Here is an 18668-nt window from a genome sequence, read left to right as displayed (position 1 = left end):
CCAATTAATTAGGACAAAGGGAAATCCATTTATCATGCTGAGTGCTGCAGTCTGTTCTGTCTTTGTGTCTCTTCTTTGTACCCACCCAAATCATCAGGCAGCTGTTTAGCATTTTATCTGTGGGGAAAAAATCCTTTAAAAAAAAAAAAAAAAAAAATCTTGAAGAATGGCATAATAAACGTCATGTTGTTACAGTCCTCCCCATGGAAATACTTGGAAATGACAGTAAAAGCCTCCCAACCAGTCTAGCCATTGTATTCCCCGCTGTGACACATTATGTTGAAAATGATTCTGGAATTCAGAAAGTGCTAATCTAGCCACAGCAGAACTGAAACATCACTTATAAGAGGCTAAAAAAAAAAAAAATAGGCTGTGTGGGCTGGGAAATACCAGAGGGTTTTATTTTCTCAGTGTAGCTCTGAAGTGTGTCCTGAGCTCATTGGCATGACCCCCATTTTTTAAAACTTCCTCTTGTGCCAGTGGCAGGCAACTCCTTTGCTCATAGATTAAAAGAGGTATTTAACATACTGCATGATAGCAATTTAATGTCTGTGCTGTAGAAAATTATGTACAGCATCTGTGCTGCCCGGTAGTTAAAAAGGAAATTGGCACGCAAACTTGGAACTCCGTCCTGCTCTCGTTGACGTCCGTGTGGGTTTTTGCCATTGATTTAGATAGGAGCAGGATTGGACCCCGGGAATCTATTTATTAATTTGTATATAGTGCCTTTCATCCCAAAGTGATCTAGAAACAGGGCAGAGAGGAACTCAGTCCGAGGTTAGGGGTCTGTTAATGGAGTGGATGGGTGAGGTTCTGTGGCCTGCAATGTGCAGGAGGTCAGACTACGTGATCATGATGGTCCCTTCTGGCCTAAAAGTCTGAGTCTGATTCAGCCATCCTCAGCTGTAGTGTGTGGGGCCTTTGAGCAGGGGCTGGAGGAATCTTCTGGAGAGAACCCTGGGTGGGAACACTCAGCATTTTTAAGTCGCTTACCATCTGCTCTTTCTGCAGCCATTGGAAAAGAAGTTTGTGCGAGTTTCAGGAGAAGCAACCATCGGCCACGTGGAAAAATTCCTGCGAAGAAAAATGGATCTCGACCCGGCTTGTCAGGTCGGTTACAAGAGAGGCGTTCAGCCCACGTTAGGGTCAAGACTTTTTTTTCTTAATATTTCAAGTGAGTGATGTATTCCACGGCTGCTGGTTCACCCTGATCATTGCAGTACGTGTCCGGCAAACAAGGCTGGCACGTAGGGTATGTCTACGCTGCATCTGGAAGTGAGCCTCCCAGCCTGGGTCTACAGTCTTTTGTTAGCGGGGCTGTCACTAGCATGCTAAAAATAGCTGTGTTGACATTGCATCTTAGGCTGAAGCTTTGGCTCTCAAGCCTGCGCAACATCAAAGCAACATCAATACAGCTGTTTGTTAGCGCGCTAGTGCAAGCCTCTCTAATGCAAATCTGTCAACCCAGGCTGAGAGGCTTGCTGTCAGATATTGTGTAGACTAGTGGTCACCAAACCTGGGGACTCTCCCAGTCGATCGCGATCTCCAGGTGCGGTGGCGCAGCGGAGCTGCCTGCTGCTAAGACAGGCTCCCTGCCTGCCGCGGCCCCACGCTGCTCCCGGAAGTGGCCAGCGCAGCCCCAGGGTGGGGCGGGGGCAGGGGTCTCTGCGCGCTGCTTCTGCCTGCAAGCACTGCCCCTGTAGCTCCCATTGGCCGGCAACGGAGAACTGTGGCCAATGGGAGCTTTGGGGGCGGTGCCTGCAGAGAGGGGCAGCGCACAGAGCCACGTGCCCCCTACCCCGAGGGGCGTGTAAGCCCCTTCCGGGAGCGGCGTGGGGCCCCAGCAGGCGCCGACCAAGGTAAGTGCCGCCCGGCAGGAGGCTGTACCCCAGCCCTGAGCCCCCTTCTGCACCCCTCACTCCCTCCTGCACCCCAACACTCTGCCCCAGCCCAGAGCCCCCTCCTGCACCCAAATACCCTCCTAGAGCTTGTACCCCCCACCCCCTCCTGCACCCCAACCCCCTGCCTCAGGCTCAACCCAGAGCCCCCTCCCACACTGCAAACCCCTCTGCCCCAGCCCAGAGCCCGCACCCCCTCCCGAACCCCAACCCCCTGCCCCAGCCCAGTGAAAGTGAGTGAGGGTTGGAGAGAGCAAGTGACGGAGAGAGGGGGGCATGGAGTGAGCAGGGCGGGGCCTCGGGGAAGGGGCGGGGCCTCGGGGAAGGGGCAGGATAGATACGGGGTTGCCCTTAAATTCAAAAAGTGATCTTAAGCGTCAAAAGTTTGGAGACCACTGGTTTAGACATGCCCTTAGAGGCCAGAGGCAGAGCCATAGTATTCATCTAATCCAGTAAGCATACCCCTAAAAGCTGTGATTCAGTACCAGGGGATCATACAAGATTTAACTGTCCCCACTCAGTGGCAGCGTTTTTTAAATTTTCTGATAATATTCCCAGTATATCACTTGAATTATACATGGTGCTTGACCGTAGGTGGAGTACATTCAATAAAAGCCCAACGGCATTGCAAACAAAAGGCACAGAGGGAGGTAGAAGGGACCGTAGGAGGATATGAGAGCAGAGATACAGGCAGGAGTCGGATTTAGGTGAACACAGCAAGGCTGAACTGAATGTTGAAGGAGGTTCAAGAAGATTAGAGGGTGAGGAGGGAAGATGGTGATTTTGGAGGGATGGGGTGGAATAAAAGGTATTGTGTCTGTAATAGAGGAACACTCAAAAGTGGTGCACAAGGATTTAAACACCCAGTTCTCATTGATTTCAGTGAGACTCACACAGCTAAAACCCCATGCAACTTTTAGGAAATGATTCCAGCTACTGTTCAGCTGAGAAGGCTGAGGAGTTACATAATGCATAAATGATCCATCCAGCTGATGACAGGTAACTGGAAAATCCAGCTGCTGTTGACGAGAATAGGCAAATAGCAGAAATTAAGTGATGGTCTTGGAGTTCTGTTTGTTTGTCTCAGATATCTGTTTTTCCCCTTTTTAAGGCAATAAAGCGTGACTGTTTTTCCCAGCACTGAGTCTTTATTCACGCTGCTTGCTGTCCCGTGGTGACAGTGCAAATTGGATATAAATTATTCATCATCCTGCAGAAACAGCCTAGTTACATTTACTGGTTTCCTCTCAGTAAGAATGTATGTAGCTTCCCATTATAGATAGTGCTCTTTGGGAATCCTAAGTAAATAACATTTTTCTTAGATGTGAAGTCAGAGAGAAGCCACAATTCAATTCAGAAATGGATGGTGCTTTTTTTTTTTTTTTTTTTTTTTTTTTTTAAAGGTATCATATTTGGGTCCTAATATTCTGAAGTGCTGGGCACCCACAGCTTCAATGGAAGAGGCAGGTGCTCGGCTTTGAAAATCAGGCCCATGCTGTTTTACAGACTTGCTTCTAATTCTGCCAATCTAAAATTCTTCTTTTAGAGTTTAATATGTTGTTTTTCCATTTCCTGTCTCCAAAACTGTGTTCTAACTGTGTTATCCGTTGTAAAATAGATGCCGTGTTTCACCCCCGAGTTAGTTGAATTTCCCTAGTGAATACGCTGATTTCTGTGTACAGTGTTAGCTAACTGTTTATCAACTGGACTCCTACAGCCGCTGTGCAATAACTAAAGCACTTGAAAGGGCTGACAAAAAACATCTTTGCATGGTGTGCCACGGAGTCTGATAGCTGTGTGAGCTATTTGAGTGCCTAACATTTGTTTGTCCGTATGCCTGCTGCTCTAGCATTAACTGATTGCTTTGGGATATCTAGGGTTGTTACACCTCATTGTCTGAGAACCCGTATCAACACAGCTTCCCACTTTAACTGCGGTGGGTCAGTAGAGATGAACGCTTATTTCTAATGAAGTGTGCTCAGCACTCATTATAATGGTCTGAGATGAGTTAGAATGGCCAAACTCTCTTGAAATATGAGTTGAACTGGGTTGGCCCTGTTCACACAGACAGGACAACAGAGTTCAACATCATTTGAAGCATGGCACTACAGGAAGCTGATGCTGATACCCATTCACAGACAGTGCTAAAATTGTGTGTGCCTAAGTGTGAAAGATACTCTGTGAAAAGATTCTATCCTTGGTCATCCACCTTTAGTAATGTAAACAACTTCCCCATCCTGCTATCAGGAGCAAGAGGGATGCGTTCATTCTGTTCTCCTGTAAGGAAACCAGAGACTTAACGTTTTATGCAGCCAACTGTCAATTAATGTTGACTAGTGCATTGTAAGAGCTTTGAAAGTCTTCTTATGCTGCTCTCCTGCTGTGAAAATGTAGGATGATTGCACTGTTTGCTTACTGGCATGGTGACCCCTGGATCTTTGAAATGACAGTCTGGCTATAGGAATATTTTCTGCTAAGAGCAGCCAAAAAACACCTTGCCAAGGGATTTAGAAAAAAAATCTATATAGGGGTATAACGAGCTAAACAGCACAATGGCCAGTTTTTCCATACTGTGAGGGGCAGGTGCGTTGCTCTGGCTCTAACTCAAGCCTCTTTGCACTGTGGAAGCGTTACTTGTGTTTCATTGAAGGGCTTGTCGTTCTCTGAGCATTTTAGTGTACAGTAACGCCTCGCTTAATGTTGTAGTCATGTTCCTGAAAAATGCTACTTTAAGCAAAACGATGTTAAGCAAATCCAATTTCCCCATACGAATTAATGTAAATCGATGGGGTTAGGTTCCAGGGAAATTTTTTTCGCCAGACAAAAGACTATATTTTGTGTGTGTGTGTATATACACATATACATAGTATAAGTTTTAAACAAACAATGTAATACTGTACATAGCAATGATGATTGTGAAGCTTGGTTGAGGAGGTGAAGTCAGAGTGTGGAAGAGGGTGGGATATTTCCCAGGGAATGCCTAACTGCTAAATGATGAACTAGCACTCGGCTAAGCCCTCAAGGGTTAACAATTGTTGTTAATGTAGCCTCACGCTCTACAAGGCAGCAGGAATGGAGGGAAGAGACACCGCATAGCAGAAAGAGACAGAGACACAGACAGAGACATTGTGTGTGTGTGTGTGTGTGTGAGAGAGAGAGAGAGAGAGAGAGACACACACACCGTGTGTGAGAGACGCAAGCATTGCCCCTTTAAGTACTCTGACCCCACTCTAAGTACACTGCCTTTTTAAGTAGATCAGCAAGTTGAGACAGCAGCTGCTGCCAGCATGCTCCCTCCATCCTGAGCCCTGTCGTGTGTGTGTCCCCCCCGCTCTGTGGAGAGGGCGGGCAGGAGCGGGGAGCAGGGGGAGGGGGACACACTGACATTAAAACCCCTTCCCCCACACAGCAAGCAGGAGGCTCGCAGGAGCAGCACTCAGCAGTGGGGGGGAGGGACAGCTGAACTGCCCGGCAATAGATAGCCTGCTGGGCCGGCTGCCGCACCGGGAACTTAGGGGAGCTGATGGGGAGCTGCTGGTCCACCCTGGTTTCAAGCCCCCATCAGCTAGCTCCAACGGACTGCTCTTTCTGCAAGTAGTGGACAAAACAGGCGGCTGCCAAACAACGTTATAAGGGAGCATTGCGCAACTTTAAACGAGCATGTTCTCTAATTGATCAGCAACGAAACAATGTTAACTGGACAACGTTAAGTGAGGAGTTACTGTATTTGTTTCTGCCGTTCTGTTCTGATACACGTGAAGAAAATACCACGTGTTCACTGCTCACGACTGTAATCTCTTGCATTCAAATATTTGCCTACATTTACTTGAGATGCTGCCATGTATCCAACATATTGTAACTGCAATATAATGAACTGGTGTGGCTATGCACTTGTTCATTTAGTCCCTCCTTGCTGTTCTATGGATCTTTCAGTAAGGGCAGCTGCAGTAACCATCTGACCGGCAGAAATTTGTACCAGGGACGATATCTTATGACTTTGTAGCCTTGGGCTTAGGAGTCTCTGGGAACCTTAATTTGGTGTCATTTTATGGAAACTCACTAAGCTGTCACTACAGTAACATGATGTTCTTGCTTTTGTCTTAATGAATTATATTCACAGGGTTGTGGGTTTTTCTGTTGTTTTTTTTAAGTGCTGGTGATGTGACTTTTTTTTAAGTAATTCTTCTCTTTCAGAGCACAAACACTGCTTCACTTAGAAAAGTAATTAAACAAAATCATAAATTAAAAAATTAATTAATTAATTAATTAATGGAGATATCCTATCTCCTAGAGCTGGAAGGGACCTGGAAAGGTCATCGAGTCCAGCCCCCTGCCTTCACTAGCAGGACCAAGTACTGATTTTGCCCCAGATCCCTAAGTGGCCCCCTCAAGGATTGAACTCACAACCCTGGGTTTAGCAGGCCAATGCTCAAACCACTGAGCTCTAGAGTTAAACTTTCAAAAGGACTGGAGGTCCGTACTCTTGGGTTCTATTCCCAGTTCTGCTGCTCTCTCTCTCTCTGATATTCAGCAAGTCACTTCACCTTTGTGCCTCAGCTTCTCCAGCTGCTCTTTTGACACCATATAAAGATCCCGTTCCATACCTTTATCTAAAATAATGCTGCTGTCATCAGAATTTCTCCATGATTTGACAAAGATTCATCTTGGTATCCTCATTTTTAAAGATGCGAAAGTTGATGCACAGGCGATGAAGTGACTTGTTCAGTATAATACATCAAGTTAACAGCAGTTTTGGGAACTGAAATTTGAGTCCTGACTCTCAGTCCTTTCCTTTAGCTGTCAAACCATGCTCTGTCCCACTTATGCAGCATTACAAAATATCCTAGAGAGTCCATTTTCAGTTAAACAGAAAAAAGGTGTTAAAATAAGACTTGACTTGATGGCTTGGAGATGAAGGTGAAGAGTTCCAGATAAATGGGGTACCTTAATTAAAAGTCTAACACAACCTTTTGCAACGTGCACATGCACCTGAGTGCGGAAAATCATGGAGAAGAGAGCAAGGGAAGACCAAGACTAGAGCTTTGGAAGCAATTTCTAAGCCAATAGATGTAAGTCTATGGAGAACTTTGGAAAACCAGGAGGGCAATTTTGAAATGGAGGCAATGATAGTAAGCCATTGAAAATGACACAGATTGGCTAGGGGTGATACACTCCTGTTTCGTGAAATGAAAATGTAGTTAAAACATAAGGAAAGTGAGCCTGAGGTTGATTGCTTGGAGCATAAAGGTGTTTAATTCTAATACTGTGGATGAGTGGGAGAGAAAGAAATGGTTCACTCCCTTCACTAGAACATCTGCAGTTTTCAGACAGCATTTTTGCTTCATGTTGTACGTAGGATAAGCCTTGCTTGGTGGCTGGTCTGAATACTCCCGTTGGGAGGAAACGTCTTGTGATTTTGTGGAAATATTAATTACATTTGGGGCGGGCTCTCTGCATCCTCAGAACAAGACAGAACAAGGTCAGGTGCTAAGTCTTCTCTCCTATTTTAGCCAATGTCATTTACCAAGGTATCGGAGAATGTTGCGCCATGCCTGTGCTCAAATATATTCCCTTTCTGTCTGATGAAGGCCAGCGGGAAAGTATGAGGTCCATTGTTGGTAGACAAATGGCAGTCTGCTTTATTGCTTTGAAGGAAGCATTAGTGTAGCCTTTTCATAAGAAACCATCGCTTGACGTTGATCTGGTCAAATATCAACTGGTATCCAGTCTTCCATTTTTGAATAATGTTGTGGCAAGACAGCTCTTGCACTCTTTAGATGCTTCTAAGCTCCTTGGCTTCTGTGCAAGTGTTGTCATTCTGGAGGGGAAGTTAGACCCGCTGTATGTATGTTTGGTTTTTTGGTTTTATTTTTTTTCCTATGTCAGATCCTTTCTACCCAAGTAGAAAATGAGACGTTTCTAATCTTTGTGGATACTGAAAGCATGTAATAACTTTCTGTAGCATTCTTAAGGCCCCAAATCCATAGTGACTTCTGGAGTGCATTCAGACATAGATGAAAATAGTTCCATAAGGGAGCAGAGGGGAGTTAAGTGTTTTGGACAAAGGAAGCAGAGTATACAATGTATTGTTCAAATATAAAAATAAATCTGAAAACTGTCCCTGACTAGTGTGGCACACAAGGGGCATAAACGTTGAGCTGTCATCTTCTTGGTACAGTATTCAGAACTGAAGCTGACTGTCTGTTGGTAAAGATGCCTAGAGAGAGAGGCCAGATGTGCCAATAAAGATCAATAGACTGATGGATCATGTCTTACTTTAGTTTCCCATGATGGATGATAAAACACAGATTGTAAAACTAATAGGCTGAATATAAGTCAGTGCAGACAGATGTCTTTGGGGAAATAAGATAGGAAGCCATGTGAGAGAGATTTTAAACATACAAATATGCAAGAGTGGTATGACTGTTTTTTATTGGTTTGCTATGTAAAATTTTGGCAGTGGATTGAGAAATTGTAACAATGTACATTCTCTGGCAGACCTCCTTGGAGAGTATTAAAGGAGTGATAGTTATTAATTATGACTTTGATAAAGGCATGAAAGTTTTTAGTGTCTCTACTTTGGCTTGATTTCTAAATTTATAATTCAGTGTCCCACATTTATTTACCAATGAGATGGAACTAAAATATTGACTCTAAGCATCTTTTTCAATCACAATTCCATACTTTATCCTCCTCTCTGAAGTTTTATCTTAATATATATTGCTAGTTTTTTACATGTTAAAAAAATCCAAACCTACTTAATCATGCTCCTGCAAGCTTCAAAAACACTTAAGGAATTTCTTGTCGTTCATTTTAATTTCTTTCACTCGTCAAAGTCCCTCTCAGCCCTCCTGATTTCCATCTTTCATTTCACCTACCATAGTTCATGCTTCTTTCTGTTGGCTTCATGTGGGCTGCATTTCCATTTTCTAAAGGATACCTGTTTGACTCAAACAACTGCTTGAGCCTTACCATTTAACTATATTGGCTTCCCTTTTTGTTTAGGGGTATACCCATTTTCTGTGGCTGTACTATAGAATGCTTCGTAACATCCATGCTGAGTTTAAGGATTTTGAATTTCCTCACTTCTGATTTGAAGGTTGTTGATTGATTGTCTTCCTCATTGTTTATTTTTATTATTAATTCCCCCTTTCTAAAGTCTAGTATGTCAGTGCAAGTCATTGGCATGATTCCTGTCCCCAAAATGTTGAACTGAATTATATTTTAGTAGGGTTGTCAAGCGATTAAAAAAAATAATTGCAATTAATCGCACTGTTAAACAATAATAGAATACCATTTATTTAAATATTTTTGGATGTTTTCTACATTTTCAAATATATTGATTTCAGTTACAACACAGAATACAAAGTGTACAGTGCTCACTTTATATTTATTTTTGATTACAATTATTTGCACTGTAAAAAAACAAAAGAAATAGTATTTTTCAGTTCACCTAATACAAGTACTGTAGTGCAGTCTCTTTATCATGAAAGTTATACTTACAAATGTAGAATTATGTACAAAAAATAACTGTTTTATTTTTGACTGCAATGTAAAATTTTAGAGCCTGCAAGTCCACTCAGTCCTACTTCTTGTTCAGCCAATCGCTCAGACGAACAAGCTTGTTTACATTTGCAGGAGATAATGCTGCCCACTTCTTGTTTACAATGTCTCCTGAAAGTGAGAACAGGTGTTCTCATGGCACTGTTGTGGCCGGCGTCGCAAGATATTTATGTGCCAGATGCACTAAAGATTCATATATCCCCTCATGCTTCAACCACCATTCCAGGGGACATGCATCCATGCTGATGATCGGTTCTGCTTGATAACATATCAAGATGGACATAGGAGATGGAAGTGTTGAGAGTCTCTGGGTTAGGCTAAAAGGGGTAAAAAACAAGGGAGATGTCATGCTAGGAGTCTACTACAGGCCACTTAACCAGGTGGAAGAGGTGGATGAGGCTTTTTTTAAGCAACTAACAAAATCATCCAAAGCCCAAGATTTGGTGGTGATGGGGGACTTCAACTATCCGGATATATGTTGGGAAAATAACACAGCAGGGCACAGACTATCCAACAAATTCTTGGACTGCATTGCAGACAACTTTTTATTTCAGAAGGTTGAAAAAGCTACTAGGGGGGAAGCTGTTCTAGACTTGATTTTAACAAATAGGGAGGAACTCGTTGAGAATTTGAAAGTAGAAGGCAGCTTGGGTGAAAGTGATCATGAAATCATAGAGTTTGCAATTCTAAGGAAGGGTAGAAGGGAGAACAGCAAAATAGAGACAATGGATTTCAGGAAGGCGGATTTTGGTAAGCTCAGAGAGCTGATAGGTAAGGTCCCATGGGACTCAAGACTGAGGGGAAAAACAACTGAGGAGAGTTGGCAGTTTTTCAAAGGGACACTATTAAGGGCCCAAAAGCAAGCTATTCCGCTGGTTAGGAAAGATAGAAAATGTGGCAAAAGACCACCTTGGCTTAACCACGAGATCTTGCATGATCTAAAAAATAAAAAGGAGTCATATAAAAAATGGAAACTAGGACAGATTACAAAGGATGAATATAGGCAAACAACACAGGAATGCAGGGGCAAGATTAGAAAGGCAAAGGCACAAAATGAGCTCAAACTAGCTACGGGAATAAAGGGAAACAAGAAGACTTTTTATCAATACATTAGAAGCAAGAGGAAGACCAAAGACAGGGTAGGCCCACTGCTTAGTGAAGAGGGAGAAACAGTAACAGGAAACTTGGAAATGGCAGAGATGCTTAATGACTTCTTTGTTTCGGTCTTCACCGAGAAGTCTGAAGGAATGCCTAACATAGTGAATGCTAATGGGAAGGGGGTAGGTTTAGCAGATAAAATAAAAAAAGAACAAGTTAAAAATCACTTAGAAAAGTTAGATGCCTGCAAGTCACCAGGGCCTGATGAAATGCATTCTAGAATACTCAAGGAGCTAATAGAGGAGGTATCTGAGCCTCTAGCTATTATCTTTGGAAAATCATGGGAGACGGGAGAGATTCCAGAAGACTGGAAAAGGGCAAATATAGTGCCCATCTGTAAAAAGGGAAATAAAAACAACCCAGGAAACTACAGACCAGTTAGTTTAACTTCTGTGCCAGGGAAGATAATGGAGCAAGTAATTAAGGAAATCATCTGCAAACACTTGGAAGGTAGTAAGGTGATAGGGAACAGCCAGCATGGATTTGTAAAGAACAAATCATGTCAAACCAATCTGATAGCTTTCTTTGATAGGATAACGAGCCTTGTGGATAAGGGTGAAGCTGTGGATGTGGTATACCTAGACTTTAGTAAGGCATTTGATATGGTCTCGCATGATATTCTTATCGATAAATTAGGCAAATACAATTTAGATGGGGCTACTATAAGGTGGGTGCATAACTGGCTGGATAACCGTACTCGGAGAGTTGTTATTAATGGTTCCCAATCCTGCTGGAAAGGCATAACAAGTGGGGTACCGCAGGGGTCTGTTTTGGGACCGGCTCTGTTCAATATCTTCATCAACGACTTAGATATTGGCATAGAAAGTACGCTTATTAAGTTTGCGGATGATACCAAACTGGGAGGGATTGCAACTGCTTTGGAGGACAGGGTCATAATTCAAAATGATCTGGACAAATTGGAGAAATGGTCTGAGGTAAACAGGATGAAGTTTAACAAAGACAAATGCAAAGTGCTCCACTTAGGAAGAAAAAATCAGTTTCACACATACAGAATGGGAAGAGACTGTCTAGGAAGGAGTACGGCAGAAAGGGATCTAGGGGTTATAGTGGACCACAAGCTAAATATGAGTCAACAGTGTGATGCTGTTGCAAAAAAAGCAAACATGATTCTGGGATGTATTAACAGGTGTGTTGTGAGCAAGACACGAGAAGTCATTCTTCCGCTCTACTCTGCTCTGGTTAGGCCTCAGCTGGAGTATTGTGTCCAGTTCTGGGCACCGCATTTCAAAAAAGATGTGGAGAAATTGGAAAGGGTCCAGAGAAGAGCAACAAGAATGATGAAAGGTCTTGAGAACATGACCTATGAAGGAAGGCTGAAAGAATTGGGTTTGTTTAGTTTGGAAAAGAGAAGACTGAGAGGGGACATGATAGCAGTTTTCAGGTATTTAAAAGGGTGTCATAAGGAGGAGGAGAAAACTTGTTCACCTTAGCCTCTAAGGATAGAACAAGAAGCAATGGGTTTAAACTGCAGCAAGGGAGGTCTAGGTTGGACATTAGGAAAAAGTTCCTAACTGTCAGGGTGGTTAAACACTGGAATAGATTGCCTAGGGAGGTTGTGGAATCTCCATCTCTGGAGATATTTAAGAGTAGGTTAGATAAATGTCTATCAGGGATGGTCTAGACAGTATTTGGTCCTGCCATGCGGGCAGGAGACTGGACTCGATGACCTCTCGAGGTCCCTTCCAGTCCTAGAATCTATGAATCTATGAATAACAATCCAAAGCAGTGCAGATTAACGCATGTTCATTTTCAGTATCTGAGTCAGATGCCACCAGCAGAAGGTTGATTTTCTTTTTTGATGGTTTGGGTTCTGTAGTTTCCTCATCGGAGTGTTGCTCTTTTAAGACTTCTGAAAGCATGCTCCACACCTCATCCCTCTCAGATTTTGGAAGGCACTTCAGATTCTTAAACCTTGGGTCGAGTGCTGTAGCTATCTTTAGAAATCTCACATTGGTACCTTCTTTGCGTTTTGTCAAATCTGCAGTGAAAGTGTTCTTAAAATGAACATGTGCTGGGTCATCATCTGAGACTGCTATAACATGAAATATATGGCAGAATGTGGGTGAAACAGAGCAGGAGACATACAATTCTCCCCCAAGGAGTTTAGTCACAAATTTAATTAATGCATTATTTTTTTAAATAAGCGTCATCATCATGAAAGCATGTCCTCTGGAATGGTGGCCAAAGCATGAAGGGGCATACGAATGGTTTAGCATATCTGGTACGTAAATACCTCGCAATGCCAGCTACAAAAGTGCCATGCAAATGCCTGTTCTCATTTTCTGGTGTCATTGTAAATAAGAAGTGGGCAGCATTATCTCCTGTAAATGTAAACGAACTTGTTTGTCTTAGCGATTGGCTGAACAAGAAGTAGGACTGAGTGGACTTGTAGGCTCTAAAGTTTTACATTGTTTTGTTTTTGAGTGCGGTTATGTTAGAAAAATCTACATTTTTAAGCTGCACTTTCATGACAAAGATTGCACTACAGTACTTGTATGAGGTGAATTGAAAAATACTATTTCTTTATCATTTTTACAGTGCAAATATTTGTAATAAAAAATAATATACACTTTGATTTCAATTACAACACAAAATATGTATGAATGTAGAAAAACATCCAAAATATTTAATAAATTTCAATTGGTATTCTATTGTTTAACAGTGCGATTTAAAACGGCGATTAATTTTTTTAATTGTGTTTAAATTTTTTTGAGTTAATCGCGTGAGTTAACTGCGATTAATCAACAACCCTATATTTTAGTCATTATTATTTAGTGGCTCAACTATAGTTTTTCATGAACCAATTCCCATGTGTTACTTAAGGTTTGTCTACACTGTAGTTAAAAACCCATCCCCATGCCGGCTGACTCTGGCTTGCAGGGCTTGAGCTAAGGGATTGTTTAATTGCGGTGTAGACATTCGGGCTTGAGAGCCCAGGCTCTGGGACCACCTTGCATTTTGCTGTGACACTGGGAGTTCTGTGTGGCTCGAAAACATGTCTCTGTCACCAACAGAAATTGGTCCAATAAAAGAGATTTTCTCACTCACCTTGTCTCTGTTACGCTGAGGTCCTCTTGCTTTGCTAAGCTTTCTGCTTCACCAACTTTGCTTTTAAATGTCTGTCACTGGTTCATGGATATTGGGGGGCGGGGGTTTGGCCGGGGGGGGGGGGGGGCTTATATTTTGGATTTGTGCTTCTTTTAATGTAACTCCTTTGCCTGACTCTTTGTGACTTTTCCAGCATGTCTCTTTGAACCCTCTAAAAAGAACCTGAAATAGACCATCACTATATAAAAATGTCACAGGCTTTAAATCCCTTATCTTGGGCCTTACCTGGGCTACAGGCAAGTGCGGGGTCCTGTTGGGAAGCTGGGAAACTGCCCTTGCCAAAGCTCCCATTACAAGGCCAAAAGACACTGAATTTTACAGGCTCATCACTTTTATGTGTAGAAAACTGTAACTGGCACAGGGATGAATCTGGCTTTCCCTGGGCTTCAGGAAGGTGTGACTGGGGAGGGGAAAAGAAAAAACCTCTTTCTTTATATATTACATGTTCTGTGTGTGTCAACCCCAACATATCGATTTCATCCTTAGTCTCTCTGTTGAGACTTTTAATAGGAGTGTCAGTTATGGTGAATGTTGTGACCAAATTCAGTTCCTAATGTGCAACTCCTCTCAAGTAAGCTGCAAAAACGGTTATCAGATGGTAAGTACTTTTGGTTATTACCCACCTGGGTCATCTTTGAACCAACGACCAAGAGGTGAAAGGTTCTGTATTCCATTTCCAATCTCCCAAACTGCTGACTAACCTTGAGGCTGTTTGACCAGATTTGTGCGTTGGCAGATTATTTGCTATCTTTGACCTTCATCCAATGATATCCTATCTGACTGGGGGGACTTGAGGTTAATGGAATTGTTCAAATGATAAAGCACCTTTTTAAGATGTGTGAAGGAACAGACAAAAATCTGAGTAAAAAATCCCACCCGGAGTCTCTGAGGGAGGATTTCAGATTATTTGCTGAGCTTTTGTATTTAAATTTGCTTATGGATTTTAGTTCAAATTCCCTAGTCATCTGAAAGACTTCATTTTTTATCCCTCAGCCCGTTTATTACTTTTATTGATGCTTTGTTTTGACCTCAGTGCCTTGGGGAATGACTAGTTTTGTCTGTCTGCACACATAGATTTCTAATTACAAGGTGCCTCTTGAATATTCAGCTTTATCTAATTGTAGCTTGTTTTTTCCACTGACGTTTGAATCATTTTCTCAGAGGCTTTAATGCTTACTAGCAGTTCCAAGCATACTACTTTTCAGAGACTTTATTTCTAGATTAGACTGAATATCTAAAACATTGAGTTATCTTAGGTATTTATCTAAGGTAACTGGTCTTGGTATCAAATATGTGTAATTTTGCTTTTCCTAACAATGGAGTGGGAACCTGAGCCTCTCCTTATTTTACAACTAGTTACTGTTATATGCTATTTCCAGTGGGATCATCCAATGGCATCATTATCCTTTCTTGACAAAGGTGGTGGAAAAAATCCCCTGATACCAAAGAGGAAACCAGCAGCTCAGCTGCTTTGAGTGTGCAAATTTGGTTTGTGGGGTAGAAATGTTCCATAATCCGATATGTTTTTCTGAAAGCATGCATGTAAATAACTCCCTTTGGGGAGTAATCAGAAGTCTGTGCGCATACGGTGTATCTGCTGATGCAGTCTCTCTGTAATTATGCCTGCTTTAGTCCCAGAGATGATTATATCAGGTGCATAGTAAGATCATAACGACAACAGTTGAAAGGAAATGGAAGGTTTTAGTCAACTATTTGAATAATCAAATCCATATATCACTATTGCCCTGATCTTGTAATCAAATCCACTCCTCCTAGCCATCCACATATCAAAAGCTAAACCTCTTGTGCTTTTTATTTTGTTTTCATCTTATCTCTTGGATAACTGTATTTACACAGAACCACTCAGTTGACTTCTAACACTAATTGGAGCAAATTCATCCCTGGTATGACTACATCAATTTTGGTGCATTGTATAATAAGCTCTCAAATTATTTTTCTTCATCTTTAACAGTAGGTATTAGTTTGTATTTGTCAGTTATTGTGACTTTCAAAAAAGTAGCTTTTGCATGCAACAAATATGCCATCTAATGAAAATAAATGGTATAATAGACTGCTTTTGTTAACTCTGCTTTAGCGTGAGTGATTATTAAGGTTATTCAGCAGTAACACCTCAATCTTTCCTTTTCATCACAAGGTCAAACTAATTAAAGTCACAGCTGTCTCAGTAGCTTAGTACTAATTGGCTCCAATGTTACCAGTTAGTTAAGTCTGAAGCCTGAACTAGATTTATAGCACTTGTGTTAATGGTAGCTCTTTTTTTCATCTATAATATATTAATTTCCTTATGGCACAAGGAATTCTGTGGGACACCCGGCTACAGTAGATTTGCCCCTATATGGCACATGCTTATGGAACAAGATTTGGGGCATAAATTGTGTTGGCCTTTTTCCATTCTGCACTTCTGTCCCTTTTATTCTTGCACAAGTGGAATGAATACTAGGGCAGCAATTAGCAGGGAGAACTTTGGGGCCTAATGCTGAAATGGTGGAATTAGGCATTTGGTATTCAGAGCACTCCAAGGAGGTGGATGTGAAAACTGCTTTGCAATAATTAATTAAAAGCCACTGATTCATCAGTGATTATCATCTGAATCTGCAGCAGCAGGGTCAACATAAGGGTGTTCCCGGATGGTATGGTATTTCCAAACAAATGGTCATTTTCAGTTATTTAAAATTGCCAAGAATTACCATTGTGTCAATTTATGTCCTTTAAAGGAACAAATTGTTGTATTTTTTTCTATTATATAAAGGCCAACATTTTCAACTATCTACTTATATGGGTTTCTCCTCTCCCCCCAGTTAAGATGCAGCTAGTCCTGCTTTAGGTCTTGATCTGCTTCTATTGAAGGCCATGGCAAGATTCCCATTGACTTTAGTGCGAGCAGGATTGGGCTCTCAATTGCCTTACCCAGTTTAAAAAAGAAAGTTAGAATTTAGGGCAGTAATCCAAGAGCAGTTACCAGTGCATGTCACAAGAAAAAATGGCAAAGAATAGGTTTGCCTCTCTTCTGGACTAGTAGTATGCTATTTAGTAGTTAATTTGGGAATGGAGGAGGAATAATTGTGCAGAAACAGACTATAAATAGAAAAATCTAAGTGATTATTTGAAGTCTATGTATTTGGTCTCTTTAATGTCTCAATGAGATGTGGGTTATTTAAAAAAAAGTCTTAGATTAGTATCAGAATCAATAATTTATCAAGATTATTTTAATGTCCAGATTAATTTTTGCCCACTGGGTTCCTTCTAGGCATTAAAAGCAGAAGTAATACTTAGTGGTTTACAAGTTCAGAGTACTTTACAACCGCTACTTAAAATTCTCAACCCCTTGTGAGTTGAGCAAAGTATTTGTAATTATCCCAGTTTTACAGATGAGGGAATGGTAGCACCTAAAGAGGTTAAGACACTTGGTCATCCATTTGCTGTTGGACCTGGGGCATACAGGGCCCAGAACTCATGAGTTCCTGGATCCCAGAGCCATGCTCAGCCCTTTAGAGAGGGGCACAATTCTTTGTCTTTGCTCTAGTTCTTGATCTTTGATCGCTGATGCGGACTTAAAAAGAAAAATAACCCAGCAAGTATGAAACAAAAATCCAGGCCAGTTACATAGTTAAAGCACTGAAAAAAGCTTAGTTTTGTCCTGCTGCAGCAGGTATATGTGCGTACAAGAGCAGATATAATGATATTACAGTACCCTCTGAGATCATTGACGTGACTAAGCTCACATTGAGAAAGCTACAGAACATCTCTCTTTGCCCAGCCTTTGTCAATTGACCAAACTATGAAATCCAGGCAGCTAATTTATAGGGGAGATTCCCCCCTCATTCCTATTCTAAAACTTGCAGCCAGTGGGGGAATGTTGTGTTCTTGCTCCTTTTACCTGAAATGTTAATGTCCCAGTTTAAAGTATGCCCTGGTATCACCTGATAAATACGTAGTAGTAGTTTTGTGAACAAATAAATGCAATTGAATTGCAAAAATAAGGCGTTCTGCTCAAAATGACTCAGTTTAAAAGACTCTCTTTCTCAGCCACCCCCCACACATGGTATTTTCCAAGTGGTTGCTCTTTGGAAAGTTGCTTAAAAGAAGTGAACACCCTGACACTGCCGATGTCACGGGCTTAGCGGTGCTGCAGTAGAGGTTGCTGCCGGGAATTGCTGAGCATGCCCTTCGTTCACTTGCATTACTAAAGAATTGATTATTTTTGGAGTGGGGAGTGTGTAATGTGCTTGCTGAGAGCAGCATGCCGTGATCTACCCCTCACACGTCCTGTTTGCTTCAAAACGTTTCTTCCAAAAAGGAACACTGTCCTATGAGGCAGAAATATTAACACATTTTGTCCATGTTGGGGGGTGGGGTATAGTATTTCATCTGCTGCCTGTGGCACGGAGAATTTACTCCTTTATCATTTGTGTTACCATAGCACATAGGAGCCCACTCGTGGACCAGAACCTCATTGTGCTAGGTGCTGTACAAATGCAGAACAAAAAGACAGTTCTTGCCCCAGAGAGCTCACTTTTCTGGAGCTGTTGGATGATACTGGGAATGGAATGTTACTGGCCCCTTGTTTTTAGTACCAGTGGCCTATGTGAAATGAGTCGTGAATCTTGGTAGAGTTCCCAGTAAGTCCATGTCACGGCTGCCAGTAAAAAGCCCCTTTCATGCCTTTTTCACCAGGGGAGTCAAGTAGTGAATGGGATGCAGACAATAAACTACCTTCTAGAAGTGGCCCCTGTAGGTTAGAATTGAGGCCAATTGCCAGGGCAGTATAAGGAAACTTGCCTTGCTGCTGCTCATGCTATGTCTATTTGATGAACAAAAACTGAAAGGACGTTCGTCTCCAGGACTGTTAATCAAACACCTCTCGCCAGCACTAGATTCACTTTATTAATATAAGTACCA

The 18668-nt window shown here is 41.9% G+C and overlaps 1 protein-coding gene across 1 annotated transcript in view; it reads left to right on the top strand.

Moving 5' to 3' along the window:
* Positions 1-18668, top strand: part of PCGF6 (polycomb group ring finger 6) — a 53137-nt gene that overhangs the window by 25683 nt on the left and 8786 nt on the right. Inside the window, exon 8 of the mRNA XM_065407967.1 lies at positions 1012-1110. Coding sequence (XP_065264039.1) covers positions 1012-1110 — 99 coding nt within the window. The remainder of the gene's footprint in view (positions 1-1011; positions 1111-18668) is intronic.

This window comes from Emys orbicularis, chromosome 7 (assembly GCF_028017835.1).
Source record: "Emys orbicularis isolate rEmyOrb1 chromosome 7, rEmyOrb1.hap1, whole genome shotgun sequence".
NCBI classification, from domain to species: Eukaryota; Metazoa; Chordata; order Testudines; family Emydidae; genus Emys; species Emys orbicularis.
This window is presented reverse-complemented; position numbering and strand designations above follow the sequence as displayed.